Source organism: Leucoraja erinacea, chromosome 6, assembly GCF_028641065.1.
Source record: "Leucoraja erinacea ecotype New England chromosome 6, Leri_hhj_1, whole genome shotgun sequence".
Lineage (NCBI taxonomy): Eukaryota > Metazoa > Chordata > Chondrichthyes > Rajiformes > Rajidae > Leucoraja > Leucoraja erinaceus.
Window position 1 is genome coordinate 65,772,594 of NC_073382.1, and position 15,229 is coordinate 65,787,822.

The following is a 15,229-nucleotide window of genomic DNA, read 5'->3' on the forward strand; positions in this document are numbered from 1 at the left end:
GGCAAGTTAGGGTTAGCCCTTTTCCTCTCAGTGGCAGATACCTTAGCCTTTCCCCAGCAGGGCGCTGCCCCAGTCCCACTATGGCCTTGACCCCCACTCTGCACACTGGCAGTCAGTGGGGTTCAGTAAACTGGGGAACGCACAGGATCTGCTCTCACCCATTAATTAGGCGGGTTCAGGAGCCGGTGAAACCCTGGACCTCTGCGGCAGTCCCAAATTCAATGTTCCCATATACAGCTATATATTATTGAGCACAAGAGGGCTTAATTAATTAATGTGCAACTGACGAGTTAAGAATCCCTTATCAATTATGTTTTATCTAAATCTGTGCCAAATTTCAAGTAGATACCAGACATGGGTCACGAAAGTAAAAATCTAGAGCCATTTTGGCGCCTTGGCCCACGGCCTAAATATCACTAATAGATATTGTAGGAAATAGATCTTGTTTAATTTTGATTAGTTATATAAAGTAATGATCAGTGGAAATCTTCACCTTTTAAGCTGGAGACCATAGGAAAACCTGGTAAAAGTTGTTAAAGATGTATAAAGCTGTTAAATGGACGGCAATTAAAACTGTATTATGCCTTGGCTGGGGTATATTTACCTTGGAGGCACACAAGACATTTTATTTATCAAAATGAAAAGGGTTATATAGAGGCCAGATTGCAAACAAATTAAAAATTAAGATGTTGTTTAACTAATGTTTTGGATGACGATAGAATGGAACACAAAATCTTTCTTGTGGCAGCAGTCTGGAACAAGGAAAGTTTAATAAAGTAAATGGATGAAGAATTCGAATAAAGAACTCTTTCTTGTGACAGAAAGGCCAGTGACGTTGCCCCATGACTTGTATTTGAGCAATTGACAGAAGAAATACAGGAAATTGGCATGCACTGCTTAAAGAGTTGGTTGAAGCAATTTCATTAAATTTAAATTTTCCATGAAGTTTATGAGGAAAGAACTTGTAGGAAAGATAGCAAAAGTGTGGGGGGGGGGGGGGGGGGGTTGTAGTTCATTTCAAAGATCTAGTGTAGGTATGATAAGATAAATAAACTCCTCCCCTGATATCTTATTCAATGATTTGAAAGAAATCTGTCAGGAATGAGTTAACTGAATAATGAAAGTCTAGAACAATCTCCCTCAAGTCAGTTATTGAACCCATTCAATAAAACATTTTAGAACCGAGATGAGATTTTGGTTTATCAGGCAATGGTATTCGACAATAAGTGACAAATTGGTCAACAGAAATGGGATTTGGATCAACTATAAATTACATAAGAGCGAGAGACAATACATTGTTCCCAGACTTCTGTCCTTGTTAACCCTCCCTGGATGCATCACAACTTGGTATGGCAATTGCTCTGCAGTTGTGGATACAGCCCAGACCATGCACAACCCAGCCTCCCTGCCACACCACCATCAATTTCTTGTACACTTCACACTACCTCTGAAAAGCAGCGAATGAAATCAAGAACACATACATCCTTGCATTTCCCCCTTCTGTCTTGCCCCATTTCAAGGTTCAAAAGCATGTGTCATCTGATTTTGAAACGGCTTCTCCTCTATTATCAGACTACTGAACGGATCTCATTAGTTATGGATGTGGTCTCTGATCTCCCAACCTACCAAATTATGGCCTTTGCACTTTTTATATCTGCAATTTCACTGTGGCTGTATTGCTGCAGCACTATATTCTGCATTTCCTGATTTTCTGTGTATGTCTTCACTGTATCCTGTGCTCTTTGATTGTATGACGTGAATGGATTGTGTGCAAAACCGAGTTTTTCACCTTTAGGTTGTGGGCCGAGGAGCTTTTTTGTGTAGTTTCGTGACCCAACTCACGGAACTACATGAAATGTTCACATATTGTGTAAAAATATTATATAAATCATCCCTGAAACTCATCAAGAACAAAACTTGCACATTTTTATTAAATTAGAGAAAAACCTGAAAATGTTCGGGTATTTTTAGTCCAATCAAAGCACGTTTGACATTGAGTCGGACGCCAGTTGGCCAATCACGCGCTTTGTTTCAGGCTAGTTAGGCAGGGAGCACACAACATGGCTGAGAGTACTTCCACTGATGTGTAAGAAGTGTGAAGAATGTCCAGCTAAGTGGAACAAAGCCTTGAAAGCAAAGTCCCTGCTGAGGTGCTGCAGTCAAACGTTGTGAATCAACTGGAACTGAAAGGTAAGATCTAAAGTCTGAATTTATGAAAATTAATCTTTATGGATTTTAATTAATTTAATTGCACCCTTTTATAATGTGAAAAAATTAGATTTGGAGGCTGTACATTCATTCATTCATTCACTCATTCATTCACTCCACTCACTCACTCACTCACTCACTCATTCATGAAGTTGAGGGCCTAAACTATGTGTATCCATAACAAAGTAAATTAAACATTTTCACTAATGCCAGCATGTTGAAGTCTAATAAGTTTTCTTTAACATCTATTCTCGGAGCTGCCTGCGATAACTTACCAGGAAAAAGTGTTCCGATTAAATTCACTATGTTAAGTGTACTTAACATAGTGAAGCCGCGGTCTCAATTAAAAAGCAGTCGATTCGCGAACGCGGAGCCGCGGATCATCTCCGCGTTGGGGGGACGGGGGGGAGTACATAGTGCCATCCGTAGCGGCCGTTTCCAAGCCCCGACCACGGGAGAAAAACGGAGGAATATTCATTGCACTTTATAGGCTTCCATTGGAGTGAGAAATGGTCAGAAATTGCTGATGTTTATGTAGAAATGAATTGGTGTATGTGAATGAACTAATTTATCTATGGTAGTAACTGTGTTATTCTCATTAACATTAAAAAGAGGTTGAAATTGTGTGCTCCCTGCCTAGCTAGCCTGAAACAAAGCGCGTGATTGGCCACCTGGTGTCCGACTCAATGTCAAACGTGCTTTGATTGGACTAAAAATACCCCAAAATTTTCATTTTTTTCTCTAAATTAATAAAAAAAATATGCAAGTTTTGTTCTTGACGAGTTTCAGGGATGATTTGTATAATATTTTTACACAACATGTGAAAATTCCATGTAGTTCCGTGAGTTGGGTCACAAAACTGCACAAAAAAAGCTCCTCGGCCCACAGCCTATAAAGGTAATAGCCCTCATTTGCAAAGGCACCATCTCTAACATAAATATAGGCTCATTGTAGCTTAAAATGAATACTCATCGAGTAAACATCAGAGCATTCGATTCTTGCTCAGGATGTGACATTTACATCAGAAATAAGACGGGTCTCTTACAGGTCTGTCACCGAGCCTGGCACTGCCCCAGTCCCACTATGGCCGTTACCCCCATTCTCCCCACTATGGTAGCCAGTGTGGTTCAGTAAATGGGGGAACCCAGAGGATCTGTCCTGACCCTTTAATTAGGCAGGTTCATGAGTTCTTAAAACCTGGGACCTCTGCTGCAGTCTCATTAAATTTCCTGCACTTGGTCTAGTATAATTTAAACGGACTGCAACACGGAAATAGGCTGCCCATGGTGTAATATGAGCATTGGCCACTAGATGGCACTTATTTTCCCGATCTCTTTTTCAATTAGTTTAATTAATTAATGTGCAACTTTTGCCACTGACGAGTTATGACATCCTTCTCAATTATATTTCATCTAATTGAAAATGTCATGTAGTTCCGTGACGTGGGTCACGAAAATCGATTTCTAGACACATTTTTGATGCTCGGCCCACAGCCTACTTATCTCGCACTACTTGACAATAATAATACAATGCCAATACTGAATCACAACAATTGATCAACATTGCAGTAATTCATGTGCTCAGCAGAGAGGAGCTTGGTCATTGGAAAAATTGCTTGCAGACAGTAATAATTTTAAAGCGTAACAAAATTGTACATCATTCTCAGATTCCTTAATTGGAAAGAGAGGGTTATGAGCTAGAGTATGCCAAAACTTTCTCTGTCTCATATCAGGAGTACAGTAGCTTTGTGTATTTTCTTATCGAGTCCACACACAAGATTAGTTGCTCAGCCAGCGCTGAACACACTTCTCGACATCTGCATACAACGGTGTCTGTGTTGTCGCTTCTTGTGCGTGGTGGTGGAAAGATTGGTGGAAACAGGGCCACGACATGAACGCTCTTTCCTTGACCTCACAGTGTATAAGATGAAATTACTATTAAAAGGTAACTTGATTACATACAAAATAAGAGATTTGTCACTTTTACATACCATGGGTTCAGTTGTACTCCTGAAGCACTCGATCATGTTTTTTTAAGGAAAAATCATCCATTGCAATCCACAGTGAGTTTTATCCTTTCTCTTAAAATTCAATCTATTTCCAATAGCTTTCCAAGGGAATCTGCTTCTATCAGTCTTTAAATTGGTGCTGTCTGAAAATTACTAATTTTCCTAAGATTTTTCTAATTTTTCTCATTTGGATCTTTGGTATATTTTAAATCATTGCCTCTTCAGTAATCTATTTGCCAGAAGGAACTTTTTCCCAAGTAGCTTTAGTACAACTGCTTGTAATTTTGAACTGTTCTCCCAACAATCCTACGTACAATCCTAACCTTTCAATGCTCCATTTATCTATAATTTTATCATTATTCTAACCTGTTAAGCCGGCTAAGTCTTGCCATTGACAATTTGATTGTACACCAAATGAAGCCAAACCAAGGAACTTGATTTTTATATTCAATTACTTTGGTTTTTAAATATATATCCTATACATAAATTATATTATCAACTTGGCTGATGCCCACACAGAATTATGAATATTAATGTCTTGATCCTAATGCTCTAGCATATTTAGAAAAAATAGTGTAAACTTTATTAAACTATTTGTTTCTTCCAATGTCCTTTGCGGTTAGTGTGTGTGCGCACGTGCGTGTGTGTGTTTATAACTTGCGCTCAACAGTGGAAGCAACAGTATAGATAATTTGTTCACATTGAGAATTTTGGCGATATTGCAATCAATCCTATTTAATAATGGCCACAGTAACAAATCGGTCAGGCATCAAGAAATGTATTTTCATAATAACTAGTATGTAAATTTGGACTGGGATTTCTATTTCAATTAGATTTTGATGCATTTCTATAACTTTTTTTGGCCTCATCTAACATTGTACAGGTGATCCCCTGAGAAACCAAAGGGGAGATTGCAAGAGTTACAATGTCCTTATTGGGATTTTTCCATAACATGAAGATGTGTCAACTGCACATGCATTAGGAAATTGAAATATTTTATTTTATCAACATTTTGGATAGTTTTTTGTGAATTCTGTAAAACCAAATTTCTGTTATCAATAGGCCCTAACATGGGGGGTGGGGGTTGCTCATATTTTGAAAGTTGGGCAACAGTTTTTAAATTATAAATTAATTTGTTTATGCTCATCATTTTATAACCCACTTCTGCATGTAATCTAATTGCAAAATGCAACATGACCAAATTTATTCAAATATTTTAAATGTTTGTAAATGCAATTTTTCCCCCCTCAGACTGGAAATCGTACATTTAACAGAGCAAAACTGCTTAATGTTGGAGTGAGAGAAGCACTGAAGGATGAGGACTGGGACTGTCTGTTTCTACATGATGTTGACCTTATCCCTGAGAATGATCACAATTTGTATATTTGTAATAGAAGATACCCCAAGCACGTATCCAGTGCAATGAATAAATTCAAGTACAGGTATTGAAAATCTCAGAAATAAATATTTCTTATAATTTTGTTTTCATATTCTGATGATTTTAATATTAACTTTTTTATTAATTTCTTTCAACTACTCTTCAGAAAACTGACGAGAAAAGATTTTATGCTTCATTGTAACTAGTTCGGCCATAGATGTTGACAGCCAAGTATTTTATCCCGAATCATCAATCCTACTTGACTCTCGAACACATCCTAAATGCTATTCTTTCTGCTTTATTTGTTGGAATAATGGGTTGGTTTTCGTTTTAAGCTTAGTCTGACCTTCGTGTCTCCTATTGAAAAGGGTCACAAGGCGGCCGTCACACTGGTGGACCTCACCACCGCTTACGATACAGTGTGGCTCCAGGGCCTGATCTTGAAGCTCCTCCGCACCGTTCCTGACCGCCACTTAGTGCGGTTCCTTGCCAACATCCTTGCCAACTGCAGTTTTGTACTCAAGACCAGCGCTGGACAATCTAGCCGACTGCGACGCCTAAGAAACGGAGTCCCCCAAGGCTTGGTACTGGCTCCCATGTTCTCCAATCTCTATATCAGCGATTTGCTACGCACGACCTCACGCTAGTATGGATACGCAGATGACAGTTATAATATGTGACTTCAATCAACATATAGATTGGATGAATCAAATTGGCAGGGGTGCTGAGGAAGAGGATTTCTTGGAATGTATGCGGGATAGTTTTCCAAACCAACATGTAGAGGAACCAACGAGAGAGCAGGCTATTCTAGATTGAGTATTGAGTAATGAGGAAGTGTTAGTTAGCAGTCTTGTTGTGCGTGGCCCCTTGGGCAAGAGTGACCAAAATATGGTTGAGTTCTTCATTAGGATGGAGAGTGACATAATTAATTCAGAAACAAGGGTTCTGAACTTAAAGGAAGGTAACTTTGAGGGTATGAGATGGGAATTGGCCAATATAGGCTGGCAATTGATTCTTAAAGGGTTGACGGTGGATGTGCAATGGAAGGCATTTAAAGACTGTATGGATGAACTACAACAATTGTTCATCCCAGTTTGGCAAAAGAATAACTCGGGGAAGGTAGTGCATCCGTGGATAACAAGGAAAATCAGGGATAGTATCAAAACAAAAGATGAAGCGTACAAATTAGCCAGAAAAAGCAGCCTACCAGAGGACTGGGAGAAATTCAGAGTCCAGCAGAGGAGGACTTAATTAAGGGCTTAATTAGGAAAGAGAAAATAGATTATGAAAGAAAACTGGCAGGGAACATAAAAACAGACTGCAAAAGCTTTTCTAGATATGTGAAGAGAAAAAGATTAGTTTAAACAAATGTAGGTCCCTTGCAATCAGAAACAGGTGAATTGATCATGGGGAACAAGGACATGGCAGACCAATTGAATAACTGCTTTGGTTCTGTCTTCACTAAGGAAGACTTAAATAATCTGCCGGAAATAGCAGGGGACCGGGGGTGAAATGAGATGGAGGAACTGAGTGAAATCCAGGTTAGCCAGGAAGTGGTGTTAGGTAAATTGAATGGATTAAATTGACTGGATAGACTCAGCTTGTACTCGCTAGAATTTAGAAGATTGAGGTGGGGATCTTATAGAAACTTATAGAAAATTCTTAAGGGGTTGGACAGGCTAGATGCAGGAAGATTGTTCCCGATGTTGGGGAAGTCCAGAACAAGGGGTCACAGTTTAAGGATAAGGGGGAAATCTTTTAGGACCGAGATGAGGAAAACATTTTTCACACAGTGGTGAATCTCTGGAATTCTCTGCCGCAGAAGGTAGTTGAGGCCAGTTCATTGGCTATATTTAAGAGGGAGTTAGATGTGGCCCTTGTGGCTAAGGGATCAGGGGGTATGGAAAGAAGGCAGGTACAGGATACCGAGTTGGATGATCAGCCATGATCATATTGAATGGCGGTGCAGGCTCGAAGGGCCGAATGGCCTCTTCCTGCACCTGTTTTCTATGTTTCTATGATTCTAAAGGCTGATAAATCCCCAGGGCCAGATAGGCTGCACCCCAGAGTACTTAAGGAAGTAGCCCCAGAAATAGTGGATGCATTAGTCATAATTTTTCAAAACTCTAGATTCTGGAGTAGTTTCTGAGGATTGGAGGATAGCTAATGTACCGCCACTTTTTAAAAAAGGAGGGAAAGAGAAAACGGGGAATTAGACCAGTTAGTCTAACATTTTTTTTTTCCTTAAATTTTTATTGATTTTTAAGAGATATTTTCAAAACAGTGCAACACCATCACCATAAATAAAACAAAGTAAGAAAAACAGCAATGAAAATGAAAAAAAATAAGTAGATAGGGGAAAAAAAAGAAGTAAATAAATTTAAAAAAATTGGAATAAGACCATGTGGTTCACTTACCAAATTAAAAAAAGAAAAGCCATTACATTGATTAGTTATCTGGAGATAATTCAACATTCATACAAACATACCATCTAGTTCTATATAACGCAATCTTCCCATATCTAGCTCGGCATTTATCTAATTGGTGTCATGGCTCAAATAAACAGTCCATTTTTCCCAGATCTTCTCAAATGAATTCTCCTTGACTCTCAAGGAATATGTCAATTTCTCCATATTAAAGATGTCTCGCACAATTTCTAACCACTGTTCCTGTTTTGGACTTTTTTCATTAAGCCACTGCCTGGTAATGGCCTTCTTACTTGCTGCAAGCAAAACTTTAATCAAATATGTATCTTCTATTTTTACACTATCTTTAATACGCCCCAGATACATCACAGGGCAGGTATTTGGGATTTTATAACCCAAGATATTATTTACAACTGCATTAACATTTTCCCAGTATGGCCTTATCTTTACACAGTTCCAGAAAATATGCGAGTGGTCTGCCTCCGTACTCCCACACAGCCTCCAACAGTGTTGTTGGACAGCAAGTTGTCTGCTTATAGAATTTTTCGAGGATGTAACTAGTAGAGTAGATAAGGGAGAACCAGTGGATGTGTTATATCTGCACTTTCTGAAGGTTTTCGACAAGGTCCCACATAAGAGATTAGCATACAAACTTAAAGCACACGGTATTGGGGGTTCAGTATTGATGTGGATAGAGAACTGGCTGGCAGACAGGAAGCAAAGAGTAGGAGTAAACGGGTCCTTTTCAGAATGGCAGGCAGTGACTAGTGGAATACCGCAAGGCTCAGTGCTGGGACCCCAGCTATTTACAATATATATTAATGATTTGGACGAGGGAATTGAATGCAACATCTCCAAGTTTGTGGATGACACAAAGCTGGGGGGCAGTGTTAGCAGTGAGGAGGATGCTAGGAGGCTACAAGGTGACTTGGATAGGCTGAGTGAGTGGGCGAATGCATGGAAGATGCAGTATAATGTGGATAAATGTGAGGTTATCCACTTTGGTGGCAAAAACAGGAAAGTAGACTTTTATCTGAATGGTGCCCGATTAGGAAAAGGGTAGATGCAACAAGACCTGGGTGTCATGGTACACCAGTCATTGGATTTAGGCATGCAGGTGCAGCAGGCAGTGAAGAAAGCGAATAGTGTGTTAGCATTCATAGCAAAAGGATTTGAGTATAGGAGCAGGGAGGTTCTACTGCAGTTGTACAGGGTCTTGGTGAGACCACACCTGGAATATTGCGTACAGTTTTAGTCTCCTAAAACTGAGGAAGGACATTCTTATAGGGGAATAAGAGGGTTCACCAGACTTTCCTGGGATGTCAGGACATATGAGATGAGACTGGAAGACATTTTTCGCTAGAATTTAGAAGATCTGGGGGGATCTGAAACTTACAAAATGTAGTTGAGGCCAGGCTAGATGCAGGAAGATTGTTCCCAATGAGGGGAGTCCAGATGTGGCACAGTTTAAGGCTAAGGGGGAAATCAGGGGACTATGGAGAAACATTTTTTCAAACAGAATCTCTGAAATTCTCTGCCACAGAATGTAGTTGAGGCCAGTTCATTGGCTATATTTAAGAGGGAGTTAGATGTGGCCCTTGAATGAATTAACTCCATTGTTGAACTCCATGGAAAATCTAAGAGTTTTGATTTGGTACAGGCACGAAGGGCCGAATGGCCTACTCCTGCACCTATTTTCTATGTTTCTATGACCTGGCCCGACTGCATTCAGACAGGAGTTGGTCAAACGTGGAGGATGTGCTTTCAGCAGATATGGAACTTGTCGCAGGTTACCTTAAGACCTGGAGACTAAAACTGAGTGTGGCAAAAACCACCACAACGGCCTTTCACCTGAACAACAAGGAAGCTCAACGCCAGCTAACCGTCACCCTCAATGGGTCACCCCTCCCCTATAAACTTTTTCCTACATACCTTGGGGTGAAACTAGATCGGCAGCTGACCTACAAGCAACACCTTGAAGCTCTCGGTGTTAAAGTCTCGGCGCGGGACAACCTCCTGCATTGCTTGGTTGGATCGTTATGGGGCGCCAGGACATCTACTCTCTGAACCAGTGCTCTTGCACTCGTGTACAGCGCCGCTGAGTACGCCGCCCCAGCAAGGTGCCGCAGCGCTCATACTAGCAAGCTAGACGCCATCCTCAACGACACCAAGCGGATCATCACCGGCTGCCTACGTCCTACTCCCACGGATCTTCTGCCGATGCTCGCAGGTATCGCACCCACCAAGCTTCACAGAGAGTACTTCACCCACAGGCTGGTGTGCAAGGCCCCCATCGGACGCCAAACATCCTTTGCACCACCTTGCACAGGCCTCACAGCAACTGGGGTCTCAATGCCTGTCATCTCGTCGCCCCTTCTCCCGTCATGCAGCGACTCTCTGTGGCTCCGGGTTCAGCACAATAGGAGCATGGAGAACCAGCCTGGAACAGACTTCGCGACCTCGTCAATTCACTGTTGCACCGAACACCACAGCCCCACCCGGCTCGGACCTGCCCCGCAAAGAGTGGGTCGTCCTGAACCGGCTCCATACAGGGATCAGCCAGTTCAACGGCAGCATGCATCGCTGGGGGCTGCGTTCATCAGCAGCCTGCATGTGTGGAGCAGACTAGCAAACAGCACAGCACGTCATTTTCGACTGTCCTCCGCCCCCCTGGTGGAGGGGTAGACCTCACGGCCCTCGACAACAGGACATTGAACTGGCTACAGCACCTGAAAGGCATTGCATGACCTCTGCTGCTTCAAGTGCAAGAAGAAGAGTCCAATGGACTGTTTCATTTGAAAGTTTCCCAACCATCTGTCCACCAACATAAACTGGTTATAAATTATTGCATTGAACTACTGTCTCATTTAAAGATGAGAGGAAAGAAATTGCATTTGATGATATGTTCTTAGTGTGTTGCATTCTGTTATTAGGGTTCTTGTAGGGAACTGCATTTCCACAGACATTTATTTGATCCAACCTTACTTTGCTTCTATGCATTGATTTTGCTTTTTATAAATTGGCATTTAGGTTCAAGTCAGGCACGTGCCGTGAGTAATTAGTCGGGGTCGGCAGTGGCTTTCAAAATGCTTGAAAACCACGCATGTGTAGATTATCCTCGGCGAGCTGTCAGTCGACTTTAAAAAAAACTTGGAAACCGCACATGCGCAGATTGTTCTCTCGACTTTATCAAGTAATTTGTCTTCAATAGGTCCTATCTCTTAATAAAGTATTTAAAAACATATAGCAAAGAAATTTACTTACCATCTTATTTGTACATGAAATCCATTCTTGTTGTTTCCTGTTGTACCAAACTGTTTTAAATGTTCTAATTATTTTTGTTCCTTTGCGCTGTTGAAGTTCTTTAAGTTCCAGTCGATCTCTTTGGGAAGCATAATTCTCCCGTGCCTTTACTATTTATGACCATTTTATATATGTTTTATATATTTTATATATATTTACAAAGTCCCTGTACACATTTTAAAATCACCTGCATGACTGATTCTTCATTAATTCTTGTTCTTTAATTCTAGGCCTTTAATATAAATATCAATTCCATACCCAAGGTCAGCAAATCAGTTTTGTAACTTATTCTGTATTTCTGCTCTTCTGCGCCTCCCGGGAGGCCGTGAAGCCAGGCAGCAAAGCCTGCCTGGGCCAATGGAGTCTCGGCAGCAGTGGTAGGCCTCGGCAGTGGCGGTGGAGCCTCGGCAACGGCGGTGGGGCCTCTGCCTACAGTCTGTCTTTTTTTCATCTTTTTTGTAGTTTGTCTAAAACAGTTTGTTTTGGGGATTCTTTAGTCTTTCTGTGTAGGGGAGGGTAAGGGGGAAATCTTTTCCCAGTCGCTTCCTGGCGAGGATGCGATTATTTCTCTGTGTGGCGTTCTTGCCCCCCCCCCCTCCTCGCGACATACCATCTGGATCGGAGCGGCCTTTCCTACCGGAGACCAGGGACCGGACCAGAGCTTCGGGAGCGATGGCACGGCGCTGGATTCACAGCGGAGCAGGCAATGCCTACCTGGATTGCCGTTTGAAGCTCCGGAGCGTTGGACCTGCAGCCTCGACATCGTGGGGCTGTGGTATGCAGAGCTCCCAGTGTGGGCCGCCAGCGTGAATCTCTGCCCGGCGCGGCCTGGGGATTTCGGGAGCCGTGGACTCTGGTGGGAAGCGGCCGATTTGGAGGTCCAAGCTGCTGAGGTTGGCCTCCCGTTCCGATGTCGGAGTTCCAACATCCCGGCGAGCGGGCCTGAGCGGCGGGCTGCCCGTAGCGGCGACTGCAGAGGGCTCCGGAGGCCCCGACCACGGGTGAACATCAGGAACATTAGAGGAAGATGACTGACTTTGGTGCCTTTCCTCACAGTGGGGAAACTTTTGATTCTGCTGTGTGGGGATGTTTTTTGTTGAACTCTATCGTGTGTTGTGTTCTTTATTTTTATTGTATGGCTGTATGGTGATCACACATTTCACTGTGCCAACTGGCACATGTGACAAATAAATGTATCTTGTATCTTGTATATCTTGGCTGACGGAGCCTCGTGGCGGTGGAAACTCGCTGGTCTCCTTTACATCTCTAGCTTTTGTCGATGAGGCCGAGGGAGAACCACCGTGAGGGAGGGGGGGGGGGGGGGGGGGGGGGGGAAAGGAACACCCGGCATGGGGGGGGGGGGGGACGGTGGCATGGGGGACTGCCGTGAGGGATGGGGAAGAACAATGGGGCCCAGCATGGGGGGGACCGCTGTGAGGGAGGGGAAAGAATAATGAATAATGTAGGACCTGATGTGTGGATACCACGGGGAAGGAGTTGGGGGGTGGGGGGAGGGGGGGCGGAAGGGGGGGGGAACAATGGAGGAGCGGTGCTGGGTACTTTGTGACTTTGTCAGCACTTGGTGTGGCAACTAGTTGCATACCTTAGGTATGCAAGCAAAGAATTTCACTGCATTGTCACAATTTACTCACAATATAGTATGCCATTCCATTGTACTTTCTCTTTTTACCTCTCCTGTCGTTTTGTTTTTGGCCACTGGCTTCTCATTCATCATGGTTGCTCAGGAGTTGCTTATTTCTTCAGCCGCTTGCTTTGTCTTCGTTGATCTCATCTCTGTAAAACCTGCGCTCATCTCTGTAAAACCAGCATTCAAATCTCATTCTAACTGCTGCAACAAGCATCACCCCAATTATAACCATATAACCATATAACAATTACAGCACGGAAACAGGCTATCTCGGCCCTACAAGTCCGTGCCGAACAATTTTTTTTTTCCCCTTAGTCCCACCTGCCTGCACTCATGCCATAACCCTCCATTCCCTTCTCATCCATATGCCTATCCAATTTATTTTTAAATGATACCAATGAACCTGCCTCCACCACTTCCACTGGAAGCTCATCCCACACCGCTACCACTCTCTGAGTAAAGAAGTTCCCTTTATCATTCCCTAAAGAGTGAAATATGGAGGTAGCTATGTCTGATAGAAACAGGAATTGTAATATTTTCAAACCCTTATCAGGTGGTTCACAAAAATGCTGGAGAAACTCAGCGGGTGCACAGCATCTATGGAGCGAAGGAAATAGGCAACCTTTCGGGCCGAAACCCTTCTTCATCTGGTGGTTGTTCATTTCAATGATTCTGGGGTAGAATGAGTGCTAACTGCATACTGGCTGTCAGCATTGCTAGATTATCAGTGTTGAGTGGTTGGTCTGTTAAAGATTATCAGAACATCTGAAACACAGATACATGGTTTCTAGTAAAGATGCTGACTTGTCAGAAAGTGATTTTGATCTCCCAGATCTATAACTTCTAGAGTCATGGAGTCATTTTGTGCCTTTCTTCGGTGTATACCGGCATCAACAGTTCTTTCTTGCACGTACCTATATACATTTAACCCTCTGTGGAAAAAGCTGCCCCTCAGGTTCTTATTAAATCTTTCCCGTCTCACCTTTAACCTAATGGATGAATTAAAACAGTTGGGGAGAGAAAAGGAACAAAAGTTGGATCTGTGAGATGCTGAATGAAGGTAGTTTCTTGAAATATGGAACAAAAGTGAATGCAAAACAAATCGGGCAGCATTCTGAGAAGGTGCTTTGTGACTGAGTTAAACTTTTCTGTCATGAGGATTAAATAGCTACAACTTCTTGGAGGGAGGAGGTAGAGAAATCTTAATAACATCCAAACATTTCACTGGATTTTGAGAGTTTTTTTAAGCTGAAAATAAAGTCCACCGGACATTTTTTAAAATAGGGCGGTTGGATTTTTGTCTTGCAGGTTGAAAATCCATGCACATAACCTTGAAGTAAAATCCATAGACATTCTGCAATTTCAACAAGATTGTAGGAATGCATTCTGTGGTGCGAGCATGGGCGGAAATCGCTTTTAAAACATGGGGGGGACACGAAGAGAGAGGCAGAGAGGAACGATCGCATGTTATAACGCGCTACTGACCCATTCTGAATGATGCCACCGCCAATTCATTTTGGCAGCCGCCGAACAACACACGCACACACACAACCACCCAACCACCCACAACCACCCACATTGCACCCTTCTTCACGGTAGCCCTGTGATGTCTCGGTTCTGACAATTCGAGGGACATGCCCGGTAACAAAACTAAGAGCAGCTCCATGCCACGGTGCTCCCCGACTCGAAGCCTAACTGACACGCGCTCCGTTATGCGCTGAGCTTGCTGTGGGCCAGATAAAATTTAACGGGGTGCCGGATGTGGCCCACGAGCCAGTTTGGAGACCCCTGATGGACATGTACACATGATACGGTAATTACAGGTAGCACTGGCTTAATTGGGAAGAGTGTAGCACTAGTTTCCTTGCGTGGTGGGTGGGAGCACTTAGGGGGGGTAAAGGGGCCGAAGAATATACCTAAGTTACGTTTCGGCCAAAGATCATACGTAGATCATACGCTCTATGATCTTTGGTTTTGACATATAAGAAAACATGGGGGGGATTGTCCCCCACCTCTCAAAATGGGAGGGGGGGGGGGGGGGGGCATAGGCCATCCCCCCCAGCACTTCCATCTATGAAAGTAATACAAAACCATGTGATGCCATCTGGAGAATACTATTTAACGAGTTAATGGGGAAATGGAATTTGAAAGTCCAGAAGTATTTTGAAAGAGCAATGACTACAACTATACTTAGTGATGTTTTCCTAATTACTGGATGCAGTTTGTACAAGAGTGGAGTGCTATTCTATCTGGCATTT

The 15,229-nt window shown here is 42.7% G+C and overlaps 1 protein-coding gene across 3 annotated transcripts in view; it reads left to right on the forward strand.

Moving 5' to 3' along the window:
- The window catches only part of LOC129698251 (beta-1,4-galactosyltransferase 3-like), a 54,440-nt gene that overhangs the window by 11,529 nt on the left and 27,682 nt on the right, over positions 1 to 15,229 (forward strand). For all 3 annotated transcript variants that reach the window (XM_055637269.1, XM_055637270.1, XM_055637266.1), the window contains exon 3: positions 5,468 to 5,658. In XM_055637269.1, the coding sequence (XP_055493244.1) occupies positions 5,468 to 5,658 (191 nt within the window). The remainder of the gene's footprint in view (positions 1 to 5,467; positions 5,659 to 15,229) is intronic.